Here is a 24446-nt window from a genome sequence, read left to right as displayed (position 1 = left end):
ATGTTCATTAGCTTGAGGAAGAGTTACGCAGCGGCAGGATGTCTGCAAAGTTACTTAGCCTGTGAAGGGTCTAGGACTCGGTGTCCATGTGATTGAAATCTTCGGGAAGAGGATCTTATTTCTCACATGGCCCAAAGAAGTCCAACCTCAAGTATTGTACTGTATCAGCTGGAGAGAAAAAATAGAACTGAGATAGAGTTAATGGTTAGTGGCGGCTAAGAAGAAATTTTAAATGGAAGATGGTTTGTATAGCTGCGTGTGTAACTGGCCTTGTTAAAACATTAGTAAGATAAGGTAATGATGAGCTTTGCACACACACGCCACTAAATACAGTCCACATTCTTTTGTTTACAACTGTCTGGTACTGTCTGATGGTGTCAGTTACAAACACTTTATTCTCTATCTAACACCCCAGTGTGTTAATGACCTTCCCATTCCTCAGCTAAATAAGCCACTTGTCTCATGATTTTGCTCATCTTGTTTGCTTATCTGGAATTTACTGCCAAATATATTCCAATTTACAGTGTTTACTACAAGGGCACATGTAGTCTGAGCTTTTGCTAGATCACCTCGCTTCAAGAATTTATATTGAATTACTAAATTCATTGGATAGATCAAATAAAATTTGAATATTTTACATTTAGCACTATGAGAGATATCATATTGGCTCAAACTGTTGCTCTTCTACTTCTTTGGTCCCAGAGCCGCCTGTGCGGTTCAAGCAGCCTCTCATTGATCTTGAAGTGTGGGAGCGGGATTTGGCTGTTCTCGAGTGTGAAGTTCCAGAGGACTCAGTTCCCATCACATGGTATCTGGAGGATAGACGACTGCAACCAGGGGCCAAATATGGAATGGAGGAGTGGGGAACGAAACGACGACTGACAATTCGTGACATCGGAGTTGATGATGATGGGATTTACCTCTGCGAGATGCCTGATGGGGGCAGAAGCATTGCAGAGGTAGCTGTAAAAGGTAAATTAGAGCTACTTTATATCGGATCCTATTTCAAAAATAACACAATGCAAAAATGTGCAACGATTTCATATGCAGACTAAGCAATATAATTACTATTTCTTTAGGTGGTGAAGGTGGTGTGTTTGTCAGTTTTTTCTGGTTTAAAGTATTTGCAGAAAACACATTATCTCAGATTTGTTTGTAGGACTGCCTTAGGGTTTGTTGTTCCTGCAGTGAAAACATTGACTCTCAGTACAAATCCTGTGAAATTAAAAAATAAAGTGCTCATTATTCTCAGCAAGAAGAAAGAAAAGCCCTCAGAGAACATTGTTTTTCCTCGGCTGTGCACATGACACCTCCAGTTGAAACACAGACTAGCTTGTCAGAGTCTCTAAAGGAGATCTCAAAAAAAAAAAAAAAAAAAACACCTATGTGACTTGCAATATCAAGACTCTTTAGCATGTAAAAAAGTAAAAACCTGTCCTGGCTAAACTACAAAGGACAGATCTTCACAAAAATGAATGCATAGGTGTTAAACATTAGTTTTGTAACCAAGTTAAACCAGGTGCTTTACAAAAGCAGTGCAATACAAAAACAGATGCCTGCAGACACAGGTCTTTAGTAGCTAACATTTTGATCGTGGCTCAAGAGTTGGGAGTTCGCCTTGTAATTGAAAGGTTGCCGGTTCGAGCCCCGGCTTGGACAGTCTCGGTCGTTGTGTCCTTGGGCAAGACACTTCACCCGTTGCCTACTGGTGGTGGTCAGAGGGCCCGGTGGCGCCAGTGTCCGGCAGCCTCGCCTCTGTCAGTGCGCCCCAGGGTGGCTGTGGCTACAATGTAGCTTGCCATCACCAGTGTGTGAATGTGTGTGTGAATGGGTGGATGACTGGATATGTAAAGCGCTTTGGGGTCCTTAGGGACTAGTAAAGCGCTATATAAATACAGGCCATTTACCATTTACCATTTTTGAGGTAGAATTTGAGGCACACAGCAAACGTTATTGGTGCCAGATCAAAAACTGTGACCTGCAAAGAAGGCACTGGGAAACGATTTTGTCCTCTTGATGAGATCAGCTGCAAAATTTGCATGTTTAACATATAAAGTGACAAACTGTTCTGAACCTGTGACAGCTGTGAACAACCCTAAATTGGATAAGCAGTTATGGAAATGGATGGATGTTTGCTACTAACTATTAAGAATTCTTGCACTGTGAGTGTCGTATTAATTCTCTTGGGTGTTTCTTTGCAGGCACAATTTTGCGGAAGCTTCCAAGAAAAGTGGATGTCTTGGAAGGTGAAAATGCTGCCTTTTGTGTTGAAGTAGAAAAAGAGGAGATGGATATACATTGGTACAAAGATGGCTTAGAGCTGCGTGAAACCCATCAGACCATTATTAAATCCTTTGGTCGAACTCACATCCTGGTTTTCGTCAACACAATGCCCCAAGACTCTGGCCTCGTGACTTTCCTTGTCGGCAGATCCAAGACTTCCTCTCAGCTAAGAGTGAAATGTAGGGCCCTCTGAAAATTACAGTGTCTTAGATACAATATTTGTCACAAAACTTGATCAATTTTCGAAGCAACATTGGTGCATGATGACTTTTTTCTGGTTTCAGCGGCCAGACATTGTCCACCTAGTTGTCCAGTGGCTGTGCAGATCAACACAGAGCGTGCTAATGCAGCTCTTCTCTCATGGGTTCCTGCTCAGGATTCACGAAAGAATCCTCCCTCTGGATATGTGCTTGAACGGCAAGAGGTGGGCACTGGTTCGCAAGAATGGCTTCAGTGTCTGACCACTGATTCTGCAACCTCTGTGGAGATCCTTGGTGACAGTGTTCCATGTGAGGCGGATTACCGCTTTCGTATTTGCAGCGTCAACAAATATGGGAAAAGCAATAATGTTGAATTCCCTAAAACTGTCCACTTAGGTAATGTTTATTTTACTACAACTGCACTAAATCAATACCACTTGCTGTATTTCTCAATTAATCACAACAGGATACTTTTGCTATATGATTAAACACAATTTTATTTTCCAGTTCCTGTGGCCAGAATACAAGCTCCCTTACAGGATGCCTTGGTGCCAGAGGGGCAAGACGCTCTCTTCTCTATTGAGCTTTCTGCTTCAGTTATTGGTACATGGTTCTTAAATGGGACTCAGCTTCAGGAAGATGAGCGGTATTCCATGCGTCGGTCACGAGCACACCAATCTCTCCGCATTCGAGGAGTACGCGATACAGATAATGGAGCTGAGATTACATTCATTGCCTATGGCATCCGTGATTCTGCAGCACTTTACATTCAAGGTATGTCTGGAACATTTAGAAAAATGAAGATGAATTTGTAGGCTGGGTGGCGTATTACTTTCCTTAAATGTCTGCAGAAATGCATTCTGATGGATTTTGTATTACAAGAAAACAATTACCAATGAGCCACCATGTAGTCTTCTGCTTAAAACCTGAACTTGGACAGCCCACCAGAGGCAGTCATCCAATTGCAATTGTAGAGGGCTGTATGTGAGCAAGCACACCTGTCAGTGTCTCACCCCAAAAAACCCATCCCTGTGAACACATACCTTTTATTACACTCAGTGTTTTCCTTGTGTTTTCTAAAATTTGCAGCTCCTCTTGTCAAGTTTTTCCCATTGTCAGAGATGGATCGAAATAAATTTGTAGAAATTGGGAATCCCATTGTGCTCTACTGTGAGGTATCAGACCCTGCAGCTCTGGTGCACTGGTACAAGAACGGGGTGGAATTAAGATCTGTGGAAGGTCTTCATATCCAATCAGAGGGCACCATGAGACGAATTGTCATCCAGTCAGCAGAGTTATCACATTCAGGAGTCTACTGCTGTGATGCCATTGATGATGTCATCAGGTTCAATGTGGAAGTAGAGGGTGAGTAGAACAAGTTTCTTACATTGCGTTTTTTTGTTTTGTTTTTTGTTTTACAGAGACTAACCCTCTTCATTGTGACTTGTACCAAACATCTTTTTTATGTAAAAAATGCATGCTGTCTTCCTTTGAATCATCTGATTTATTTATTTTTTACCACTTACCAACCCATTAAAATATCTAAATATCCATAGCCCCACCTGTGAGGTTTTCAGCACTCCCAGATGCTGAGAGGAACAAAACCATCCAAACAGGCTGCCCAATTGTTTTACAATGTGAGCTTTCAGATCCATCTGCCCAGGTGCACTGGTACAAAGATGGGTCAAAACTCCATTCTCAAAGTGGGATAGATATCATATCCGATGGCTTGATGAGGAATCTGATTATCCATTCAGCAGAAGTTTCACACTCTGGCTTGTACTGCTGCAAGACAAAGGATGACACCATCACTTTCAATGTGGACATCAAAGGTGATTTGTTTTAAGTGATGTGAAACATTAACGAGCTCCTACTCAGCAAAGCAACTAACTCTAATGACATTCTTGTATGTTGTCTGTTGCCTTTCATCTTAGAAGTGCTTAAGTGTGCGCTACCTTTTTTCAGTGTATTACAGCATGTTAGAAGTGGTCAGTAGATAGATTATGATAAATAATCTAAGTGGCATGAGGTTGATTTAAGGTTGACATCAAATCTAAACATATCTATAGCTCCACCTATGAAGTTCTCAGCTATTCCTGAAGATATGAGGATCAAGTCGATTGAAGCAGGCTGCCCCGTTGTGCTACAGTGTGTGGTGTCGGATCCCGAGGCCCATGTGCTGTGGTACAAGGACGAAATACAGCTCATTTCAAGCTCTGGATTAGAAATCCACTCAGTGGGCAACACAAGGACATTAGTTATTCAGTCTGCAGAGCTGAGCCATTCTGGTGTGTACAGATGCACCACACAGGATGATACCGTGGCGTTTCAAGTGGAGATCAAAGGTGACTTTACGCTTCTTATCTTTGCGTTCATTTTGTAACCCCACCCCCCCTCTTCATAGATGCCACTAATAATCCCTGCTTCTACTATGTGGTTTCGTGCACATAACTTTAAAGAGCAGTTAACTCACTAGGTGATTACTATTTATATACATTGGTTTTGCGACTCCTGCGGCTCTCTGTGAATTATAAGTCTCCAAAGCCCTTTTCATCTTCTGCTCAGCAGTTACATTTTTGTAAGGTATCCATTTCCATGGCCTTGATTTTATTTAGCTGTCCTGCATTCCCAATGCTAGCTATACCAGTGACGAACTCTACTATCTTTGATGTTGAGAGAACCAAGTCACTCGAAGTGGGCAAACCTTTGGAGCTGGAATGTGAGGTTGCAGACTCTACTGTGCCTGCCTGCTGGTATAAAGATGGTAAAAAGCTCATCCCACAGAATGGTTGGGATATACAGAGTAATGGCACATCAAGGAAACTCATTATCCCATCTGCTGAGCTCTTGCACTCAGGGCTATACAGCTGTGAAACTTCTGATGACACTATCCACTTCACTGTGGATGCTAAAGGTGATTTGTTTTTACAATTAAATTGTTTTACTTTTGGATCTAATTCTAAAGCTTTCTGGAGACTAGATATGACTAACATTATGATATGCGTTTCTGTGTGTCTGTGTTAAAGTGGTGCTTTGTGTGAAGTTGTAACTGTCCATGGTAAAATCAATGTGTACTGACTAAATGAAAAAAGCATAACCCTTGAAAATGCATTTCTCGTTGAATTTGAGATGGCAGATTACTTCCCAGTTTTGGGGAAGTTAAACTTATTGCCCTTTTCTTCATAGTATGAGTATGTTCCATTAAGTCCATAGTCATAATATTAATCATTAATCTTTAGCTCCAACGTTGCCATTGTCGCCTTCGCTGGAGGTTGTGGAGACACAGTTTCTTGAAGCAACGTACCCCCCCGCTGAACCACCCTGTGAATCCTCAGACCCTGCTTTCCAGGTGTCAAAGCAGAGGGATACAGAACCTGATACACAGCCTGACAGAGAGCCTGAGTTTGAAAATGGAAGCATCAAGAACACCCTTGTTATTGAACCAACTCATCCTGCAAACTCTGGAGCATACTATTGTGCAACAGCAGATGATGTTGCCAAATTAATAGTAAAAAATCAAGGTGATTATACCTTTTCTGCAAATGTGGTTTCTGCTTCAGCTGTACTAACTCTTTGTGCAGCTTCTAGTAACATTTCTATATAAACATATAATGTATCAGTTTCTCTTTAAAGTCAGTTTCCCCCCCAATGATTGTTTGTAGTGCCACTTCCAACATATCTACTTGACCCTGATGACGAGAAGGCCAACTCTGCTGAACCACACTGCTCAATTGTTCAGCAATTTGAGATTTCAGATCCCGTTGCCAAAGCCTGTTGGTACAAAGATGGAACCCAGATCTACCCCAAAAGGGAAACTGACAGTGAATCCCAGAGAAGTAGCCAAATCTTTCCCCTCCAGTTACAATATGCCTCTGGTGATGTGAAGTTTGGCTGTGAAACAGCTCATGATGTACAGTTAAATGAGGACATAAAAGGTGGTTCCCCTCATTGTACCTGCACAATTAAGAATCAAGAAATAAGTTACATATGTAACGCTATCACCCAGCTCATTGTTTTCTCTTTGGCTTTGTCCAAACAGCAGAGCAGTGTCACTATCGTGATGAGATTGGTGAGATAGCTGATGCATCTACCCAATACACAGTGGATGGCAAAGGTGATTTGATATTTCAACATCAATCATCCATTTTAACCAAGCACATAAATGCCACTAACAATAGTGGTGTATTTTATTGTTAGCCCAATCATCTGAGGCATCTGTAAATCTTTTTTCCTTTAGAAAATTGCTCTGTGTCACATTGTCATCACTGGTTTCAGGTCATTTCCTGCTGTTTTTGCCTCTTAAATGGTTGATTAGTAGCTGTGTAGCTGCTTCTCATACTAACATATACGTTGTGTTTGTCACTTCATTCTTCATTTTAACAGTCATCTTTGCTTGTAACAAGCAACTTACCACTCTTAAAGTCCATCTTATGTCTTATTCATCACCAGATCCTCTCATTCACATTGCTGCCCTGAACGTCTCCCCGTTGCAATGACAACGAACTCTTGTCAAAGACAACAAAATTAATGTACCATAGGTTTTTATGGTGCTAATGTACAGATTTTTGGTATGAGAATATTAGGAGTCAGTTGAAGGAAGACATATTGGAGCTCACTTTCAGACCAAACCTGGTCGATCTTCTTGTTTGTCTTTGCAATGGATAATCCCATAACTCCATGCTAACCCACACTGATGTAAAATTCTGTTATAAGAAGAAGTATTGAGACCATCAACCACTGAAAACCTTTCTCTGTGTACATCACAATGCTTATAGCTACATCGCCAAGGCTCTCTTCTGACCAAGAGAAGAGCAAGTCCACAGAGGAGGCTTGTCCTGCTGAAGTTATCCGGGTGTCCTCAAAATACAATTCTGGGATCTCCGGTGGCAAGGCTGGAGATACTGAGACATGTGAAGACCATTCCAGTCATACACCAACTTCTCAGTCAGCATATGAATATATGTTTGACTGCACTGCATCTAAACAGCTGAACGAACTCTATGATGGTCAACAAATGGAAAAAGCCGAATGTCCACTGTACCATGACTCTGTAAACCCAATAACAACTCAGTCTGACACACACCATCACACTACACAGCTCAAAGTTACACAAGGTGAGGAATTCATTTACTATGTACAGCATACGGAAGCCCCATCTGAAGAACCTGACAATTCTTTGCAGACAGCTGTTCTGACAGATGAGTTTTGCAAGTTTTTGCAAATTGCAACTGTTCAGTCAGAGGAATCCACTTCCAAGAATCTAACTTTCCAATCAGAGGAGCTACATAGTTTAGGACAGACACCATCTGTCCAGTCAGAGCTAGGCAGCATTCTACAGAATTCAGCTACAACACCAGAGCACAATACTGACACCTTACAGATTTCAATCAAATCAGACAGGATCTCTGAGTCTTTCAAAACTGCAACTCCACAGTCAGAGGATCTGATTGAATCCATAATCTCTGAAAGTTACAAATCAGAGGAGCCCTTTAAATCCTTACAGACTGTAGCTGTCAAATCAGAGGAACCATTTAAGTCATTGCAGACTGCAGATGTCCAATCAGAAGGGGCCTTTAATTCCATGCAGATCCCACCTGTCCTTTCAGAGAAGCCTTGTGACCATTTACAAACTGAAACAGTCTATTCAGAGGGGCCCTATAACTCTTTATGGACTGCAACTGACCAATCAGAGGAGTTCAACAGACTCCTACAGAAATCTGCTGATCTTTCAGAGGGGCTCAGTGACTTCCCTAAAACAGCATCCCTTCAATCATTGGATTTTTCTAACCTTAAAGAGGTAAAAACTTTCCAACAAGAGCCATACGTCTTGCAGCAGTCTGCATATGTCAAATTGGATCATCCCGATAATACAGGACAAGCAGTTTCTAACGATTTGGAAGTGCTGTCCCTGCCAAGTCAGAAAGCAACAGTCCCCGCAGAGTTTTATCGCACCCTGGAGACTACGGAAGAACAAGTAGACATCACATTTAACTCTGGGAAAAGACATTTGACCAACTATGCAGAGCCTTGCAATATCAAGCAGACAGCAACGGTAGAATCAGAAGAGCTCTACCTCTCAGGGACACATGATGGTTACTGGAGTGACAGTGTCACTGCATATAAGGTGGCTGTTGAAGGTGATTTAAATGGTTAGCATTACCAAGCAAAAAATGAACGGGCACAATGATTGAGATTGCCTTTTTTTTTGCAATCCTTTACATTTTGGCAATCTCTATAACTACTCACTTGACTTTATTTACACTAAAAGTACTTCAGTAGTTGAATTTGCGCTTGGGTGGTCTGGGAGGAACATTCAAAATAGAGCAAAGAGTAAATACATTAGCTTCAAATCCTAACTTGAATGCCCAGGTATCTCAAGTCTAACCAAAGACACATCTTGTTATATTACTAATAAACAAGGACATATTTTTATTATGACTTATTTTAACTCTCAAGGTTTATTGGCATGACTAATCTTGATGTTAGAATTTGATTTGCTCTTTCCTTTTGTTTTTAAAGCTTCATTTCTGTTGTAGTCAGTAATAGTGATGCAATTTTCTCTTGATGTTACCTCAAACATCCCCAGCTCCGCCTGTGAGAATTACAAGACTTTGTGAGGCTGAAAGGAACAAGTCTGTTGAAGGTGGTGAACCCCTAATGCTGCAGTGTGAGATATCAGATCCTAATGGTGAAGTTACTTGGTACAAGGACGGAATAAAACTTCTTGAAGCAGCTGGGCAGGACATGCTGGCAGATGGTTCTATAAGAACACTGACTTTCCGATCTGCGACACTGTCTCATGCAGGGATTTACAGCTGCAAGACAACAGATGATGCAGTGCAGTTTCATGTGGATGTTAAAGGTGACAAAAGATGTTTTCACCTGTTATGCAATTAGATTTTAGTGGAGGTTATTTGCATACAAATAAGTTTGCTTTACTCACAAAATGCAAGCTTTCTTTTTAGTTTTCTGGAAAAATATAATTACCATAAAGTAGACAGATTTTAGTTTCTCTGATTGGAAAAAAAAATCAAGACACTTTAATATAGTTAAATACAAAACCTCAACTGATTGAAAAACTTCACTTTACTGTAATCATTTGCAATCTGCACAAAATGAGTTCTTGGATTATGTTAATTTAAAAGAAAAATAAGTATAAGTACAATAAGTACAATCCAAATATTTAAATTACATTTAACTAGTAACCACTGTCATGTGCTTTCATGACTTCACTCTATGATGTCTGAGTCCATGAATCACAGAGACTGAAACTACAGCTACCTGTGTGGTGCACTCTGGGAGTTCTGCTGGGATGAAATTTTTTGTAGGCCAGCCTTGAAGTACGGCCCTGGATCCTTTAATTAAAAAGTCAATTGGATTTCTCCAAATGCTTTTGGATTGTCACAGAAAATAAGCTCTGAGTAAAATAAAAATTCATGACACATTTGTTCAGCAGGATAATCTCTGCAAATGAATTCCAACTGTATGATTTCTGAAGTGTAAGTACAATCTCAAAGAACTACACCATGGTCACATGACTTATTAACACCAGTAAGCTACTGTGTCTGATGTTTTTATTTTGAATATGCTGTGACAACTTCTACAGTCACATTTAGCCACTTGTACGCAAATGGTTTCCTCAAAATTGACAAGTGGGGTAATTTCTTGCACATTCTATGTTGCACAACAAAACATTAACATCTCTGCAGGTTGTGTTAATCGTGCTAATCCTAGGCTTATTTTTGACAACACTGCTCAGGGGACATTAAGGCTCTGTCCAAGTTAGTACTTAGTTTGTAGCATACTCCATTGAAGTTAACGAATGAGAGTTTTCAAACACTGTGCCATGCTCTATTTTATCTTTAAATCAAAATGAAAGAACTAGGCACTGTCTACAATTAGCTAAAGTTGCCCTAGAAAGACAGTGCGGCTTAATCTGATTTTTGACTTATTATCCAAGAGGAAGTTAAGTGTTTTGCAAAATCTTTAATTTGCCAAGCACTCAGGTAGCACACAGTCTGCGTTCTTTTGTAGAGAAATACCCTTGGTTAGCTTTAATAGGGGTGCATTACGGCTCTCTGTGGGACATCACTGACATGTGAACTAACCAAACATGCCCAAAGATTCAGTATATTAACCCTATCATTAAGTCATAATATCCAATTAATGAAATCCTTGTCCCTGCCAAGACAGTATACAGAAGCACACAGCCTTGATGCGGGCAAAGGTATTTTGACCCAAATGTCTTAGATGTCTTCACAGTTGTGTCAAAATAAATCTGAATTGCTTTGTCAGGTACCCAGGGTTTCATTAGTACACTCACTCTTTGCTTGACTAAGTAAGGTGACTGAACATTGGAAGAATTCCAACTTTCCAGCCTCCTACTGTAAAGGCAGGAATTTTCTTAAGGCTAAATCATCTTCTATACTCATACTGTAGGTACTGGCCGAATGTGTAAAACAAAAAATGACTTTCAACCATTTGTAAACATAAACCTTTGCTAATTAAGTATACTTTATCATACATTTGCTGTCACTGCAGAACCACCTCAGTTGGGTTTTTTTTTTTTTTTAAATTAATGCAATAAATTTCTTACAAGACTGACTGTTAATATTAATAAAACGTTTGGTAGACCAGGTTTACTAAATGTATCTAGCTGAATCTTTCCTTACAAATACAAATTTGAAAAATTTTAACATAGTTTATTGATTTTATTGGAAAGCTTCAGTTTTAGGGCTTTGCTTTGCTTCTTTTGGTCCATTACAGTACATGTTTTATTGACCAGTTCTATCTTACATTCAATCCTGTAGCTCCACCTCTGACATTTTCAGCAATGTCTGAGGTTGACCAGAAAATGACGGTCATAGCAGGCTATCCCATTGCTCTACAATGTGAACTGTCAGACCCCACTGGACAAGTCAGTTGGTACAAGGATGGAACAAAGCTCCTACCTCAGAGTGGAGTAGACATCCAGTCAGAGGGAAATTTGAGGAGTCTAGTTGTCTCATCAGCCGAGCGGGCTCACACGGGTGTATACCGTTGCGAATCAAAGGATGATGACATCCAGTTCACTGTGGATGTAAAAGGTGATGCTCAAAAAACTCTGCAGCGCTTTCATTGTTTTGCATTGCCACTAACAGGTTAACAGCAGGTGATTTAGTCACGTTTTTGTAGTGACCTAACAGAAAATTGTTCATTTCCCGGCCTTCCTAATACACTACTCATGCCACGTTAAAAAGCAGAGGCCAAATGTAAGTAATTTTTTATGTGACTTTAAAGAAAAACTACTCCCCGTCACACCTATTCATGATGACCCCTTTTTTAACACTTTAATAAGAGTAGAATGAACGAATATAGGACATCGTCACACTAAACATCTCATTAAAAATGTGGTGTCATAATGCAGCTTCTGATTAAGCATATCCGATATATAAAGAAAGCTGTGAGTCTACTTTATTCTTTTTAATGTCACTAACCATATGCACTTCTTGTGCCATAAACACTCTTATGTCTAACCTGTACTTTTTGTTGGTTTCATATTGATCGTTGCTCTTCTAGACACTCTAGATGTCTTTGAGTTCTTGTTTATGTTGTTTTGTCAAAAGCACCTTGTTCTTAAAGACCTGTGTCAGCTGTCTGCTGCTTTGGTTGAATTTAAGTTCCTACTCATTTCTAACTGCATAAAGTGTAGTTTTAATATTTAAAGACACTTTATTAAGACAATCTTTTGCAATTTTAAAAACCTACAGCCCTACCTGTGAAGTTCTCAGAGCTTCAAGAGAATGACCGGAACAAGTCCGTCGAAGAAGGCGCTCCCATTGTCCTGAGATGCGAACTCTCTCATGATCCCTCTGCTCATGTCGACTGGTATAAAGACGGGGTAAAAGTTCTGCCACAAAACAATGTGGAAGTACAGTCAGATGGACTGACAAGGACACTGTTCATCCCATCAGCTGGAAGCGCGCATGCTGGTACCTATGAATGTTCAACAAAAGATGACACTGTGACTTTTAAAGTGGATGTAAAAGGTGATTTATTTCTATCGTTGTCGTCTTATGGTTCTTATTCTCTGTTGTGAGTGGCTGAAACATACTTTGATTTGAATGATCATGGGAAAATGGTATGACTGGCTGGACTGTGTTTTGCCTACTACAAGCATCTTACCCAGTACCCTTGTTATTCTCCTCTTTTAGGCCGATCGTCACGGATCATGCCACTCCCACTGTCAGAAAAATACAAGCTGATTGCAGCTGGTTGTCCGATTATCCTCCAGTGTGAGGTCTCAGACCCTGTTGCCCAGGTTTCCTGGTTTAAAGATGATTTGGAGCTATTCTGCAAAACTGGGCTTGATATGAAAAGAGATGGCAACTTCAGAAAATTGATGATTCCTTCTGCTAAAGTCTCTGACTCTGGTCTCTACAGCTGTAAATTTGCAGATGACATTGCAACATTCCATGTGGACGTCGAAGGTGATTTTCTTACATTCCCTTTCAGTTAAAGAGTTTGCAAGTGTGAGTTTGGGCCATTTTAGCATGGCCATAGTTACCATAGTTACCCTTAAACTAGGCACTTCTTTTTATTCATGCAGTTGAAAACACCTTGTGAAAAACCAAGTCTAATCCTAGCTGTGCTAAATTAATCAAACCCAAAAAGTCTTATTTTCACACTGCTTGTTAAATGATGCTCTGTCAGCTTAACAGCAGTCCTCTGCAAATCTTTTAATACCCCCCAGCTACTCCTGTGAGGTTTTCAGCGATTCCAGAGGTTGCGAGAAACAAATTTGTTGAAGCAGGCTGCCCAATTAAGCTGCAGTGTGAAGTCTCAGAGCCAACTGCCCAAGTCTATTGGAACAAAGATGGAGAACAGCTACTTCCAGAGAGTGAATATGAAATCCAAGCTAAAGAAACACTGAGAGCACTGGTCATTCAGTCAGCAGAAGTCAGACACTCTGGGATGTACAGCTGTGAGGCCGCAGATGACCATATAGAATTCAAGGTGGATGTTGCAGGTGATCTAAGTATTTTGAGCTTCGTCAGAATTACTAACCATCTATTAATACTTTGCTAGTAGACTAGCTTAGGGAACAATATTTGAATGTATAAGTTAGATGTGTTAATGCTTGATTATGTACTTTGTCTTGTTTATAATGTTGGTGAACATATTTATCCAAATTAAAAATGTAAAATTTGGAGGTTTTGCTATAATTTTGATCACAGATAGGTAATTACTCACTTTTAAAATTTCATCAACCCTGCTTCCAGAACAATGTAACAGAGGAATAACACTTGCAGCTTTTCGGAGAAAAAGAAAAAACAGTTAAAGAGCCAAATTGATTGGCTCTTTAACTGGTGGAGACCAAAACTGAGATATAAAAAAGAAAAGAAATTTAAATTGAGGCTTTTTCAAGACATAAATGTCTTTGTCTATGTAAATCAGCACAGACTAAGGGCTCAGGAAACTGCTGAAAATGTTGAGAAACATAGGTTGATCAGAAATGAAGCCAGATTCAGCAACTAATATAAAATAATATAATCCTCACCTCTAAAGTTTCCAAAAACACAATTTGATCAATTATAATACAGTATATAATACAATTTTGAAAAAACAGATGCCTTGTTTGTCTTTTGACTGCGTTTTACGTTGTTTTGATCTACTGATTAGTTTCATTTTAACTTGCTTTTTACTATAGCTTCAATCAAAAGTTTAAGATCACTTAAAAATGGCAAAAAAAAATAATCTTTTACATGGTTGGATCAACCAACAAGAAGAAATGAGAGTGAGACAAAACATTTTTTGGAGCATGCAATTTATTGAAAACAACGCTTAAACTAAACAGCCTGTTTCAAAGCTGATCAGAAATTTAGGACCACACCTCCAAAAAAACCCAGTAAAAGAATAAAAAGAATAAAACTTTCTTCCACCTTTCAATGTCCAATGTTTGGGGCTCTCTTGCAAAGTCCAAACGGTCAGCTCTGTGGCGTTCATGGACACGAGGCCACCTCTGTTGTTTTCAGCCTTGTCTGAGGTTGACCAGAAAATGAAAATGATGTCACGGAGATGTTTTTTTTATTTTTGAAGCCCTTCAGTGTCTGATGGTTATGGGGCTGCAGTCGGCACCAGTAATGGCCTTAATTTGGGTTGAGGATTGTCCAGTTTCTTGATGGACAGCCAACTGGATCCTCCGGCTCAGTGCTGGTGAAATTTTGGGGGTTTTCCACTTGACATTTTGGTTCCATAACCCTCAAGATTATTTAAGCTGCGATTGTGCACTGCGAGAGACCCTGCATATGCAGTTCAACAAGCCGACCACGTTCAAAAAGGGAAAATTTTTTTGCCTTTGCCATCAGAACGTCATGACAGTGTGACTACCTGACAGAAAATGACAATAAATCCACATTTTTGCACAGATTTGGCCTTTTAAAGGCTTGTGGTCCTAAACTTTTGATCAGCTGTAAAACAGCTACAGTAGTGTTTTCAATAAACTGCATGTTCAAAAAAATGTTTTGTCTCACTCCCATTTCTTGGAACCTTGCTATGATCCAACCATGCAAAATATAATGTTTTGCCATTTTTCAAGTGGTCTTAAACTTTTGTATGTTTGGACTGTATGTTTAGGCACTGAACACTAATGGTTAGGTTCAGGAAAAGATCTTGGTTTGTAATAAAACCCCTTCTCAAAAGTGGCCATGCACACTGAGAAATTATGCTTCCCAGTGAGTTTAAATATGGTGCCAATTCATACTTTATGAGTGTCCATATGCTATGACTTTGAAGTAAGACCTGTTTATGGGTGGAACCATAAACCCAGTGTGTCACTGCACCAACACCAAAGGACAACTTGTGGGTACCCGATAGATGCCCGTCTTGACACAACAACAGTATCTGACTCCCTAGGAATGAGACCAGGCATACTACACTATTATTACATACTACATTGTAGTGCTATATGTTAAAATAATGGTGTGATTTCACTGTCTGCCAAACAACATTTACACCATTCTGGAGCCAAATATCAGTTAATTAAAATCACTGTTGGCATACCTCACCCTTGACTATAAAAACTTAAGTAAGTTGTACAGTGTAGGATAACAAACACAAATCTGTTTACCATTGCTATCTGGTTACTGTCAATGAATTGAAGATCCTATAGCATGGGTTTGATTCTCAGCTGTTCCAGAGGCTGAGAGGAACGATCCTCTTGAAGCAGGCGGACTGATAAAACCAAAGTGCGAGATCTCACATTCTGCAATCCAGACCTGCTTGATTGAGGATGGAATAAAACTCTTGCCAGAATCGGAACTAAACGTTGATTCAAAGAGCAAAAAGAGGACACTGGTTATGAAACCGGCCACATCTTCATGCTCTGGCGTGTACAATTGTAAAACTGATGATGATTCAGAGTTCAACGATTTCTGTGTGGAGGTGAAAGGTGATATGATCTCTTTTGGCCATGTTTTCTTGGCAAATGTTTTAACTGTTCTGTTTTGTACACCTTCATGACCTCTAATACTTAACAAAGCAAAACCTGATCATCATCGTATCCATCGTAGCTGATTTTCTTAAACGTCTAAACGTTTAGCTGCTTTCTGTATACATGCTTTACATTTTAGGACAGCGTCTTCAGTGTCCAGCATGTATTATGATGAACTTTTTTTTCTGCAAACCTGTGTAAATAGTATTTCATGAGTGCACTGCCGCACATATGTTTTTACATCACTTCAAATGTGGCTTAACACCCACCAATGCTTCTGATGTCTGTGAGGAGTTATTACCTTGACAGCAAAGCTTAAAATCAGCATGACTAGGCTGTGAAAACTTGTGCATGAGCATAAATAATGAGATCTAGATTCATCCGAAAACTACTTTTAGTATTTTTTTTTTTTTTTTTTTCTGCAGCACCACCGGTAACATTTGCTGATATCCCAGAGAGGGACCTTTTCCAGAGTGTTGTGGAACATGAACAGCTTGTTCTGTCATGTGAAGTATCAAGGTCTGATGGTGTTGTCAAATGGTACAAAGACGGAACTGAAATGCAACCAACCAATAATGTTACAATCCAAGCAGAGGGCACCAACAGAAAGCTGATTACACATTCAGCCCAACTGTCCGATACAGCTACATACACATCCCGTGTAGGAGACAACGTTTTAGTCTTCAAAGTTAACATACGAGGTAATAAAATACTCAAATACAACAGTCCAGAATTCAAAAACTCTGCTGATTGTATCTGCATATACAGATGTGGCTTCAATTACTTGTACTCTTTCTCCAAAGAACCTCCTGTGACGATAATCTATCCCAAGGAGGATGTCCACCTTGACCGTCATGTCCCTGACGAAATTATCCTAAGCTGTGAACTGTCTCGTGCCAGTGGTGTGGTCAGCTGGTATAAAGACGGTCAAAAGCTTCAAGAGAGTGAGAACATCAAGCTCAAGGTAGAAGGGCCTTATCGACGACTTAAGATACTGTCTAGTGGAGTAGAGGATTCTGGAGAATACGTCTGTGATACAGCTGACGATTCAATATTCTTTCACCTAAATATCACAGGTACAAACACCTGACACTATAGATACTGTCTGTGCATGTGGGGATATGTCACTGTTCTAAGAGAAAGGAGCACAATGTCCTATTAGGGGGTTGGTATATTTAACTCAAACAAGTCAATGTCACGCATCATCAGAACATTTTTAAGGCTAAAATATTGATATCTAAATGGCCTCCCACCAAGGTAAGGTGAAATTAACTCTGGTCTGTTGCTCTGCAAAGAGCTGAGAAATATTTTAACTGGTGCATACAGAAGCCTTTACACTATTATGCAGTATTGTTTTAATTGAAAAGCTGGGTAATACCATTCACTTTCAGAACCTCCAGTGAAGATTGTATCCCCAAGTCAGTCAGAAATGGAACTGTGTCAGCAGACATCTGAGAGGATGGTGCTAAGCTGTGAGATCTCACGGCCCAATGCAATGGTACGCTGGTATCGTGATGGACTCGAGGTGGAGGAGAACGACAATCTCATTCTGGAGGTGGACGGTGTCTACAGAAGACTTATTATACCTAAAACCACTGTCAAAGATTCAGCAGAATATGTATGTGACACAGCGGATGACTCCAAGACGTTCTTTGTAAACATAGCAGGTAATTAAACTTAATAATTAGAAGGCTCTTGCTATGTCAGCATATATCCACTCTAACTTAAGATTCACTTAACACACAGAGCCTCCTGTTCGCTTCATTCGTCCTCGGAAGATGGCAAGTAGAGTAGAGAAAATGGCCGGGGAGACTCTACTTCTAGACTGCGAGGTTTCAAGATCAAATGCTGAAGTCACTTGGAAGAAGAATGGGGAAGAAGTCGAAGACTCTAGAAACATCACAATCCTTGAAGATGGCGTCATCCATCAGTTGACCATTCACTTTCTGACAGTGGAAGATGCTGGGCAATATGTCTGCGACGCAAAAGACGATGTAATGGATTTCAGTGTGATAGTGCAAGGTAGGTTAAGCCTCATGCCTGAATTATGCTTCTGGGGTGAATCTATGTAGAGCCACTGAAGTTGCCCACGGAAGTGGCAGGCTGCATTGATGGTGATGTGTGGTTATATTTCTAGGAAGGCTATACTCTAAGGTTTCATAAGGGTTTGTGCTTACGACATATCTATGGTGTAGATTTAACACAGACGTACTGTCTGTAAACAGGCCTAGAGACTAGTTGTTGATCTCCAGTTGCTAGGGAAAAATGTGTATGTGTCCCAGCACCAAAAACCTTGATTGTTTTGGTTTCTAGCAGATTGCTGCAGTTGCCTGTAGTGTGCATGAAAGATAGAGATTTGTCTGCAAACACTTTACATTTACACTCCAAGCAGCAGTAAAACCTGGAAAACATTGACAAAAGTAGGACATTATTGCTTTAACAAACACATTTTAGAAGCCACAACGTTTACTTTGAAGGCAAATGGTTTCCAGACTGTTTCACTATCATTTGGGGAATAGTTTGCGAGTGCAGCGTATATAGCTTGACTGTCCTGCAACCATTGGCTAGCAGTGAAGGAATACATTTTTCCTTTGCAGATGGTCTGGCAATTATTCTGTTCCAATAAATGGAATGTTCTGTTTTCTTCATTTTCAGAATTACCTGTAAAAATTCTTGGAAAAACAGATGCAAAAATAGAAAAACAGTTCTTAGTATCAGATGACATTATTCTTGTATGTGAACTCTCAAGAGCCAATGCCTCAGTCAGCTGGTATAAAGATGACAAGCTTATTGATGACAATGAGCGATACTGCATCGAAGAGCAAGGTGTTTTCCGATCTCTGGTGGTCCTAAATGCGGCATTTGAAGATTCAGGGGAATATACCTGCGATGCAGTGGATGATAAAATAGTCTTCTATATCACTGTCAAAGGTAATATTAATAATAAATACTTAACAACTTGTCTTTCCTTTATGTTGAACACAAAATGATAATGTGCTTGTTTTTGTTCAGAGCCTCCTGTGCAGATCATTGGAAATGCAGGCCACCCAGAGCATCATATACTGGTAGCAGGAGATGATCTTATTTTGGAGTGTGAAGTGTCTCGGCCAAACGCCACAGTTGAGTGGTTATGGAACGGCAAGAGACTGAAACCAGATACTCGCGTAAAAATTGACAACTATGACGTTGTTAGGAAGCTTGTTCTCTCTGGACTTCAGCCCTCGGACTCTGGAGAATACATTTGCGATGCCCTCGATGACAAATTGATAACAATTGTAGAGGTCCAAGGTAAGTTAAGATGATGTTCAAAGAGGTGTCAGAATTTCATATGACTAGGTTTAACCTCCTAAGACCCAAACTCTTTCATGAAATGCATTTTTAATTTTTCTTTGCTATTTGGGTTGATTGGGAACTGATGATTGTAAAAACAAAGAATTACCAGATTTTTTTTTTTTTACCTAATTTTTGTTTCTGAGAAAAATGAGATCCACATATGAGGACATTCGTTTTAAATTTTGATAGATCAGTGGCAGTATAACGTCCTTGTAAGTGGATATCAGGCCCTTGTAGAGAAAAATTAAGTATTTTGGTCTAGACAACCCAAAATGTGATGTCCACATATGTGGACGCCAGGTCCTAGGAGGTTAATGATGCTTGCACTTGGAATTTCAAGCAGCTTCTTTGTAAATGTATTTTTGCTCAGAGCCGCCAGCCAAGTTTCTGAATAAAAAAGCAAACAACATCACAGCCTATGAAAACGAGAGCGTCACACTGTGTGCCATTGTGAGCCATGAAAGGGCAAATGTTCGGTGGCTGAAAGATGGCCAACTATTGAACGAGGAGAACATTCACATCTCCAGTGTGGGTAATACCCACAAGCTCATCATTAATCCTCTGCAGCTGTCTGATTCTGGAGAATATGTCTGTGACGTAAAGACAGATGAGATGTATTTCAGTCTTTTAGTGAAAGGTAGGAATTTGTCACTTAACAAAATGTGACCTCTCTTTCTAAGTATTTGATTACAAGATGCCATGATCTAAAACTGTATTTCTTTGCCCAACAGAAATGAAGGTTAAATTTATCAGACAGTTGGAGAATATCAAGGCTCTAAAGGGAACCCGCCTTACGTTACAATGTGAGATCAACAAGCCAAAAGGAGACGTTCAGTGGCTAAAAAATGGCAACGAGATCTCTCATAGCCGTCAGCACACAATCAGGGCTCAAGGTAGAGAGCGGAGCTTTACCATCCACCAACTAATGGAGGAAGACAGTGGAGAATATGTCTGTGAATCCACAGATGACAAGACCTCAGCCACTGTTACTGTAGAAAGTAAGTCCGTGTAAATCTTTAAGAGAGACAATATGCTGGCCAATGTGCAATTGTAACATGTGAGCAAAGTTTGAGCTCACAATTCATATGAATGTTTTTCAGCCCCCCGTATTATTGAGTTCATAGCAGAGCTTCGCAATGTCATCATCTGTGAAGGAGAAGATGCAGTTTTTAAGTGTGTGGTTTCACCAGAGGACACCAAGTTGGTGTGGCGCTTAAACGGCAAGCAAGTAGCCCTGAACGAGCGCACTGTGGTTTCCAGCAATGGGCTATGCCACATGCTCTGCATCAACAACTGCATGGTTTCAGATAGCAGCAGAGTGACAGCTGATGCAGAGGGGTTGATTTCAGCGGCAGAACTACAGGTTCAAGGTGAGTTGCGGCCCCTGCGATTGACACTTTACAAATTTGAATAATCCATAGAGGTTAGAATATTCAACATTAAGTTTCCTTATTTTTCTCTGGTGACTATCAAGCTTCAGTGGAGTAGTTTCCCTTTAATGGCATATATGACACATATTCCTTGCAAACAACTTTAAACTATTGAAAAGGTGACTTTGACAGCTTGCACCTCACAGGTTCTCATATCAGAATTCCTCTGGTTACTGACAGAGACAAGTGGCTCAGTGGTTTTGGCGTGCATTGCACTGCAGGGGGTAAGGCCCCACAGAGCTTTTTACTCATTCTCTGTGCTTAAACTTGCCATGCACCTTTGCTGGTTTACATATTCCCGTTGGTTTGGGTGTGGCCTCACAGTAGACTTAACAAAAACCACATACATAACTTAAGCATACTGTAATTGAATATAAGTGATGCAGAAAAACTGTTGACACGCTGTTATGTACTAATTCCTAACATTCACTTCAAGAGCAACAGGTGCTGTTCAGTAAGAAAATGACACCAGTTGTAGCTGAAGAATACAGTGAAGCAACTCTAGAAGTGGAGGTGAGTGTGGATTCGGGAGAGGTGCGGTGGATGAGGCAAGGGGTGCTAATCCACCCTGGGGCCAAGTATACTCTAAAGCACAAGGGCCGCAAACACAGTCTCACCCTCCACAAAGTGTCAATGTCTGACCGGGGCACCTACAGCTGTGAAACCCTTCATGACCGCACACAAGCCCAGCTCACAGTGGAACGTAAGTGCCCACGTGTTCTCACTATGCCCTGTTGTTGTTTGTTTACCGCTGTTGCTGACAACCCCATCTCACGCGCAGCCTCCATCACTGCTTCATATGAAGGCAAATTTCAATTAACTGAGTAAGAGTAATTTGAGTGACCTGGGGACCAGGTTGGCACTTGTACTGAAATATGATGGAATCCAACAGGTGATATCCTTACAGCCCAAGCTGACTTTCGGACCAGGGCTTTCTGTTGTGACGCAGGACCAACAAAGCCCTGATAATTACACATGGGTGGGACACACCAAATTCTATTCTAAGGGTTAAATGCTTGATAATTAAAAGATGCCTCTGTTCACAGCCCATAATTTGATTTTGTAAACAAAATAGAAAATTCCTATGAATAAGCGTCATTTAACTTTCTCGAGAGCATTGAGGCCTGGCATACTGTAAAACGGGTAGGTTGTGGTGATTAAGATGTACTTATGCTTGTTTTTCTTTGCAGATGCTTCTTGTGTTTCGTAGTCCTATGAGCCACAGGCCAGTGGGTGAATTAAAGGCTGTTCTTTCAACACTAGTGTGGGTGGGAAGGGGAAAGTCAGTACTTCAGGCTGCTGTTGGCACCTCCTATGAATTTGGATCTCCTCCTATTGCATCTAAATTTACACCCTGGCCTTCAAAATTGAGGTTGTTGTCATCAGGTCTCCAAAATAAACACTCCTTTTTTTCCACAGGGAATGTGTGTCTGTGTTAGAATAAGTGAAAAATGTTGGCCCTTCCAAAGTGCACTGGGCTTTTGCGTAAAGCCCAGTGCTCAAATGGCTTGTGTACGTGCCAGCTTGTATTGTTTAACCACTGTGCACCAAAAAGACTCCATGCCTGTTCTCCGACTATAAAAGGACGCCATGTCTGCTCAGCGCTAAATGCCTGAAATGAAAATGCCTGTGTTAGGTTCCCAGTCTCTCAAACATGACTTTTCCCACTTTGATGCCTCTGTAGCTCGAAAAATCACAATCAAGAGGGGACTGACTGACATTAAAACCACAGAGAGGGAAACGGCTTCTTTTGAGGTAGAGGTGTCCCATCCCAATGTCCCGGGCACATGGATGAGAAACGGACTCAAGCTTAAGCCAACTAATCACTTCCGTATGAGCGCAAAAGGACAAGTCCACAGCCTTACTATCTCTAACCTGTCAGTAGAAGACACTGGCACCTTTGTGTTCTGCATAGAGAATCTGAAGACCTCTGCAAGGCTTGTTGTAAAGGGTAGGTACTTTTGAGAAATTGTAAAGAGAAGCAGCTTTGCGATAATGAGTGCAAATTGCTCAACTGTTTAGTTCAATAATCATGTAAGTAATCCAGGCCAACTTATTATGCACTTCTGTTCACAGCAGGCAAACTGCAACTTTACTCATTTTGTTGTGACCTTAAACTGGTAGCTAAAGTGGCCTACTCAACGCTGGCCATGTGCCAACTAGTGGAGGCATGTAACAGAATGGATTGACAGCACTGCTACCACTGCCTTTATCCGGGCTCGTGTTACAAACACAAATTGGCCTAGCCCAACCAAGTGAAAAGCAGTAGCTCGGTTGAGTCTTTTCTGTCAGGTGTCATTTTAACCTCATGCTGTAAAATAATCCACTCCATAACCAGTCACTCAGTATGCATCATCCCTTTGAGCTCAGTATGAAATGCTGTCGATGACAATTGGATGAAAATGTCATCGCAATGAATCCATATAAGTTACTCCTAAAGGTTACTTTAATTTTGAGCAGCAATGTGTTTGAAGAAATTTAAGCAGGATTTTGGCTGTTAAGTAATCTCTTTCTGCACCAGAGCCCCCAGTGACCGTTTTCAGAAAACTGGAGAACCAGAGGTTCCCTGAAGGGGCAGTAATCTCCATCGAGTGTGAGCTGTCAAGACACAACGTGGATGTGAAATGGATGAAGGTCAGTGTTTGGTTTTTTTATTTATTCTTTACTGGCAACATTTGTGATACTGACAAAAGACCACAGGAAAAAAAAAACACCCTGAAAACATTGATGTTAAAAGTTTTTTTTAGAGTAATTTCCCCAAACCAACTCTTGATCTCTGCAGAATGTTCAAAGTAAAATTTTACTGCATTTGTTTGTTTTATTTTGTGTTTTCTTATCATTTTCAGGACGGGGCTGAGGTGAAGACCAGCAAAGACTTGCGCATTTATGCAATGGGAAGGAAACGGTTTCTCCAGATCATGAAATGCCAAGTCAGTGATTCTGGCATGTACACCTGCGATGCAGGAGATGCAGCTACATCCTGCACTGTGGAAGTCTACGGTACAGTCTACTATGTAAAATGATACCAACTTGATGGCAACCAAGTATTAAAGCAGTTGTAGGTTTTAAAAAAAATTGTTACTGGTCCTAAATTTATATAGTTTTGATAAGAAGCGATATTATGAGATGGGGTGTTTTTTGCAATAAGGACCTTACAAAAACTAGAATGATGACTCACTACAGTGCCACATCAAATGGTTGGGCATTTTTATTCAGAATTACACAATTACTACCAAGGTCATCTTCTGAGCTATGATCAGACACTGTTAGATGGCTTGGAACCTGAATGCTACACAGCTGTAGCCGGTGTATTCAACAAGAATCACCTGTTGCTTCAACACTTATAAAGCCCACGTGCCTGATTATTGGTATCTATGCTGGTATAGCTGGACATTATCGCATCAATCACCAATTATTCGCAATTCAAAGAAGCCAAGCTTTAGTTAGCAGTTAGCAATAACCTCACTGAAGCATGTTGTAGTTGAACACAACTACACCAAACTACAACAAATAAGTAACTTAATAAGTTACTAAATATAATTTTGTATTGCCTGCCAGCGATTTGAGGTTGTGGTTAAGGCTCCATTATATATAGGAGTACAGTAGTATAATTTTGGAGATATTGTTGCTTTTTGGCTAACAGTACTAGTAAGATTAGTATCTCCATTTTAAGATACCGGTTCTGACATTTAAAGCTCTTCAAGGACAAGCACCAGCCTACATCATTGA

The 24446-nt window shown here is 40.4% G+C and overlaps 1 protein-coding gene across 1 annotated transcript in view; it reads left to right on the top strand.

Moving 5' to 3' along the window:
* The window catches only part of obsl1b (obscurin like cytoskeletal adaptor 1b), a 38507-nt gene that overhangs the window by 5404 nt on the left and 8657 nt on the right, over positions 1–24446 (top strand). Inside the window, exons 3-20 of the mRNA XM_082508156.1 lie at positions 703–972; positions 2202–2462; positions 2568–2879; positions 2991–3257; positions 3573–3848; positions 16380–16655; positions 16758–17030; positions 17346–17621; positions 17701–17976; positions 18610–18885; positions 18967–19242; positions 19658–19924; positions 20019–20285; positions 20388–20657; positions 21154–21420; positions 22402–22668; positions 23239–23351; positions 23564–23717. Coding sequence (XP_082364282.1) covers positions 703–972; positions 2202–2462; positions 2568–2879; positions 2991–3257; positions 3573–3848; positions 16380–16655; positions 16758–17030; positions 17346–17621; positions 17701–17976; positions 18610–18885; positions 18967–19242; positions 19658–19924; positions 20019–20285; positions 20388–20657; positions 21154–21420; positions 22402–22668; positions 23239–23351; positions 23564–23717 — 4644 coding nt within the window. The remainder of the gene's footprint in view (positions 1–702; positions 973–2201; positions 2463–2567; positions 2880–2990; positions 3258–3572; positions 3849–16379; positions 16656–16757; positions 17031–17345; positions 17622–17700; positions 17977–18609; positions 18886–18966; positions 19243–19657; positions 19925–20018; positions 20286–20387; positions 20658–21153; positions 21421–22401; positions 22669–23238; positions 23352–23563; positions 23718–24446) is intronic.

This window comes from Aulonocara stuartgranti (genome assembly GCF_965226115.1).
Source record: "Aulonocara stuartgranti genome assembly, chromosome: 16".
Classification (NCBI taxonomy): Eukaryota; Metazoa; Chordata; class Actinopteri; order Cichliformes; family Cichlidae; genus Aulonocara; species Aulonocara stuartgranti.
The sequence above is the reverse complement of the archived record's forward strand: the minus strand, read 5'-3'. Positions and strand labels throughout refer to the sequence as shown.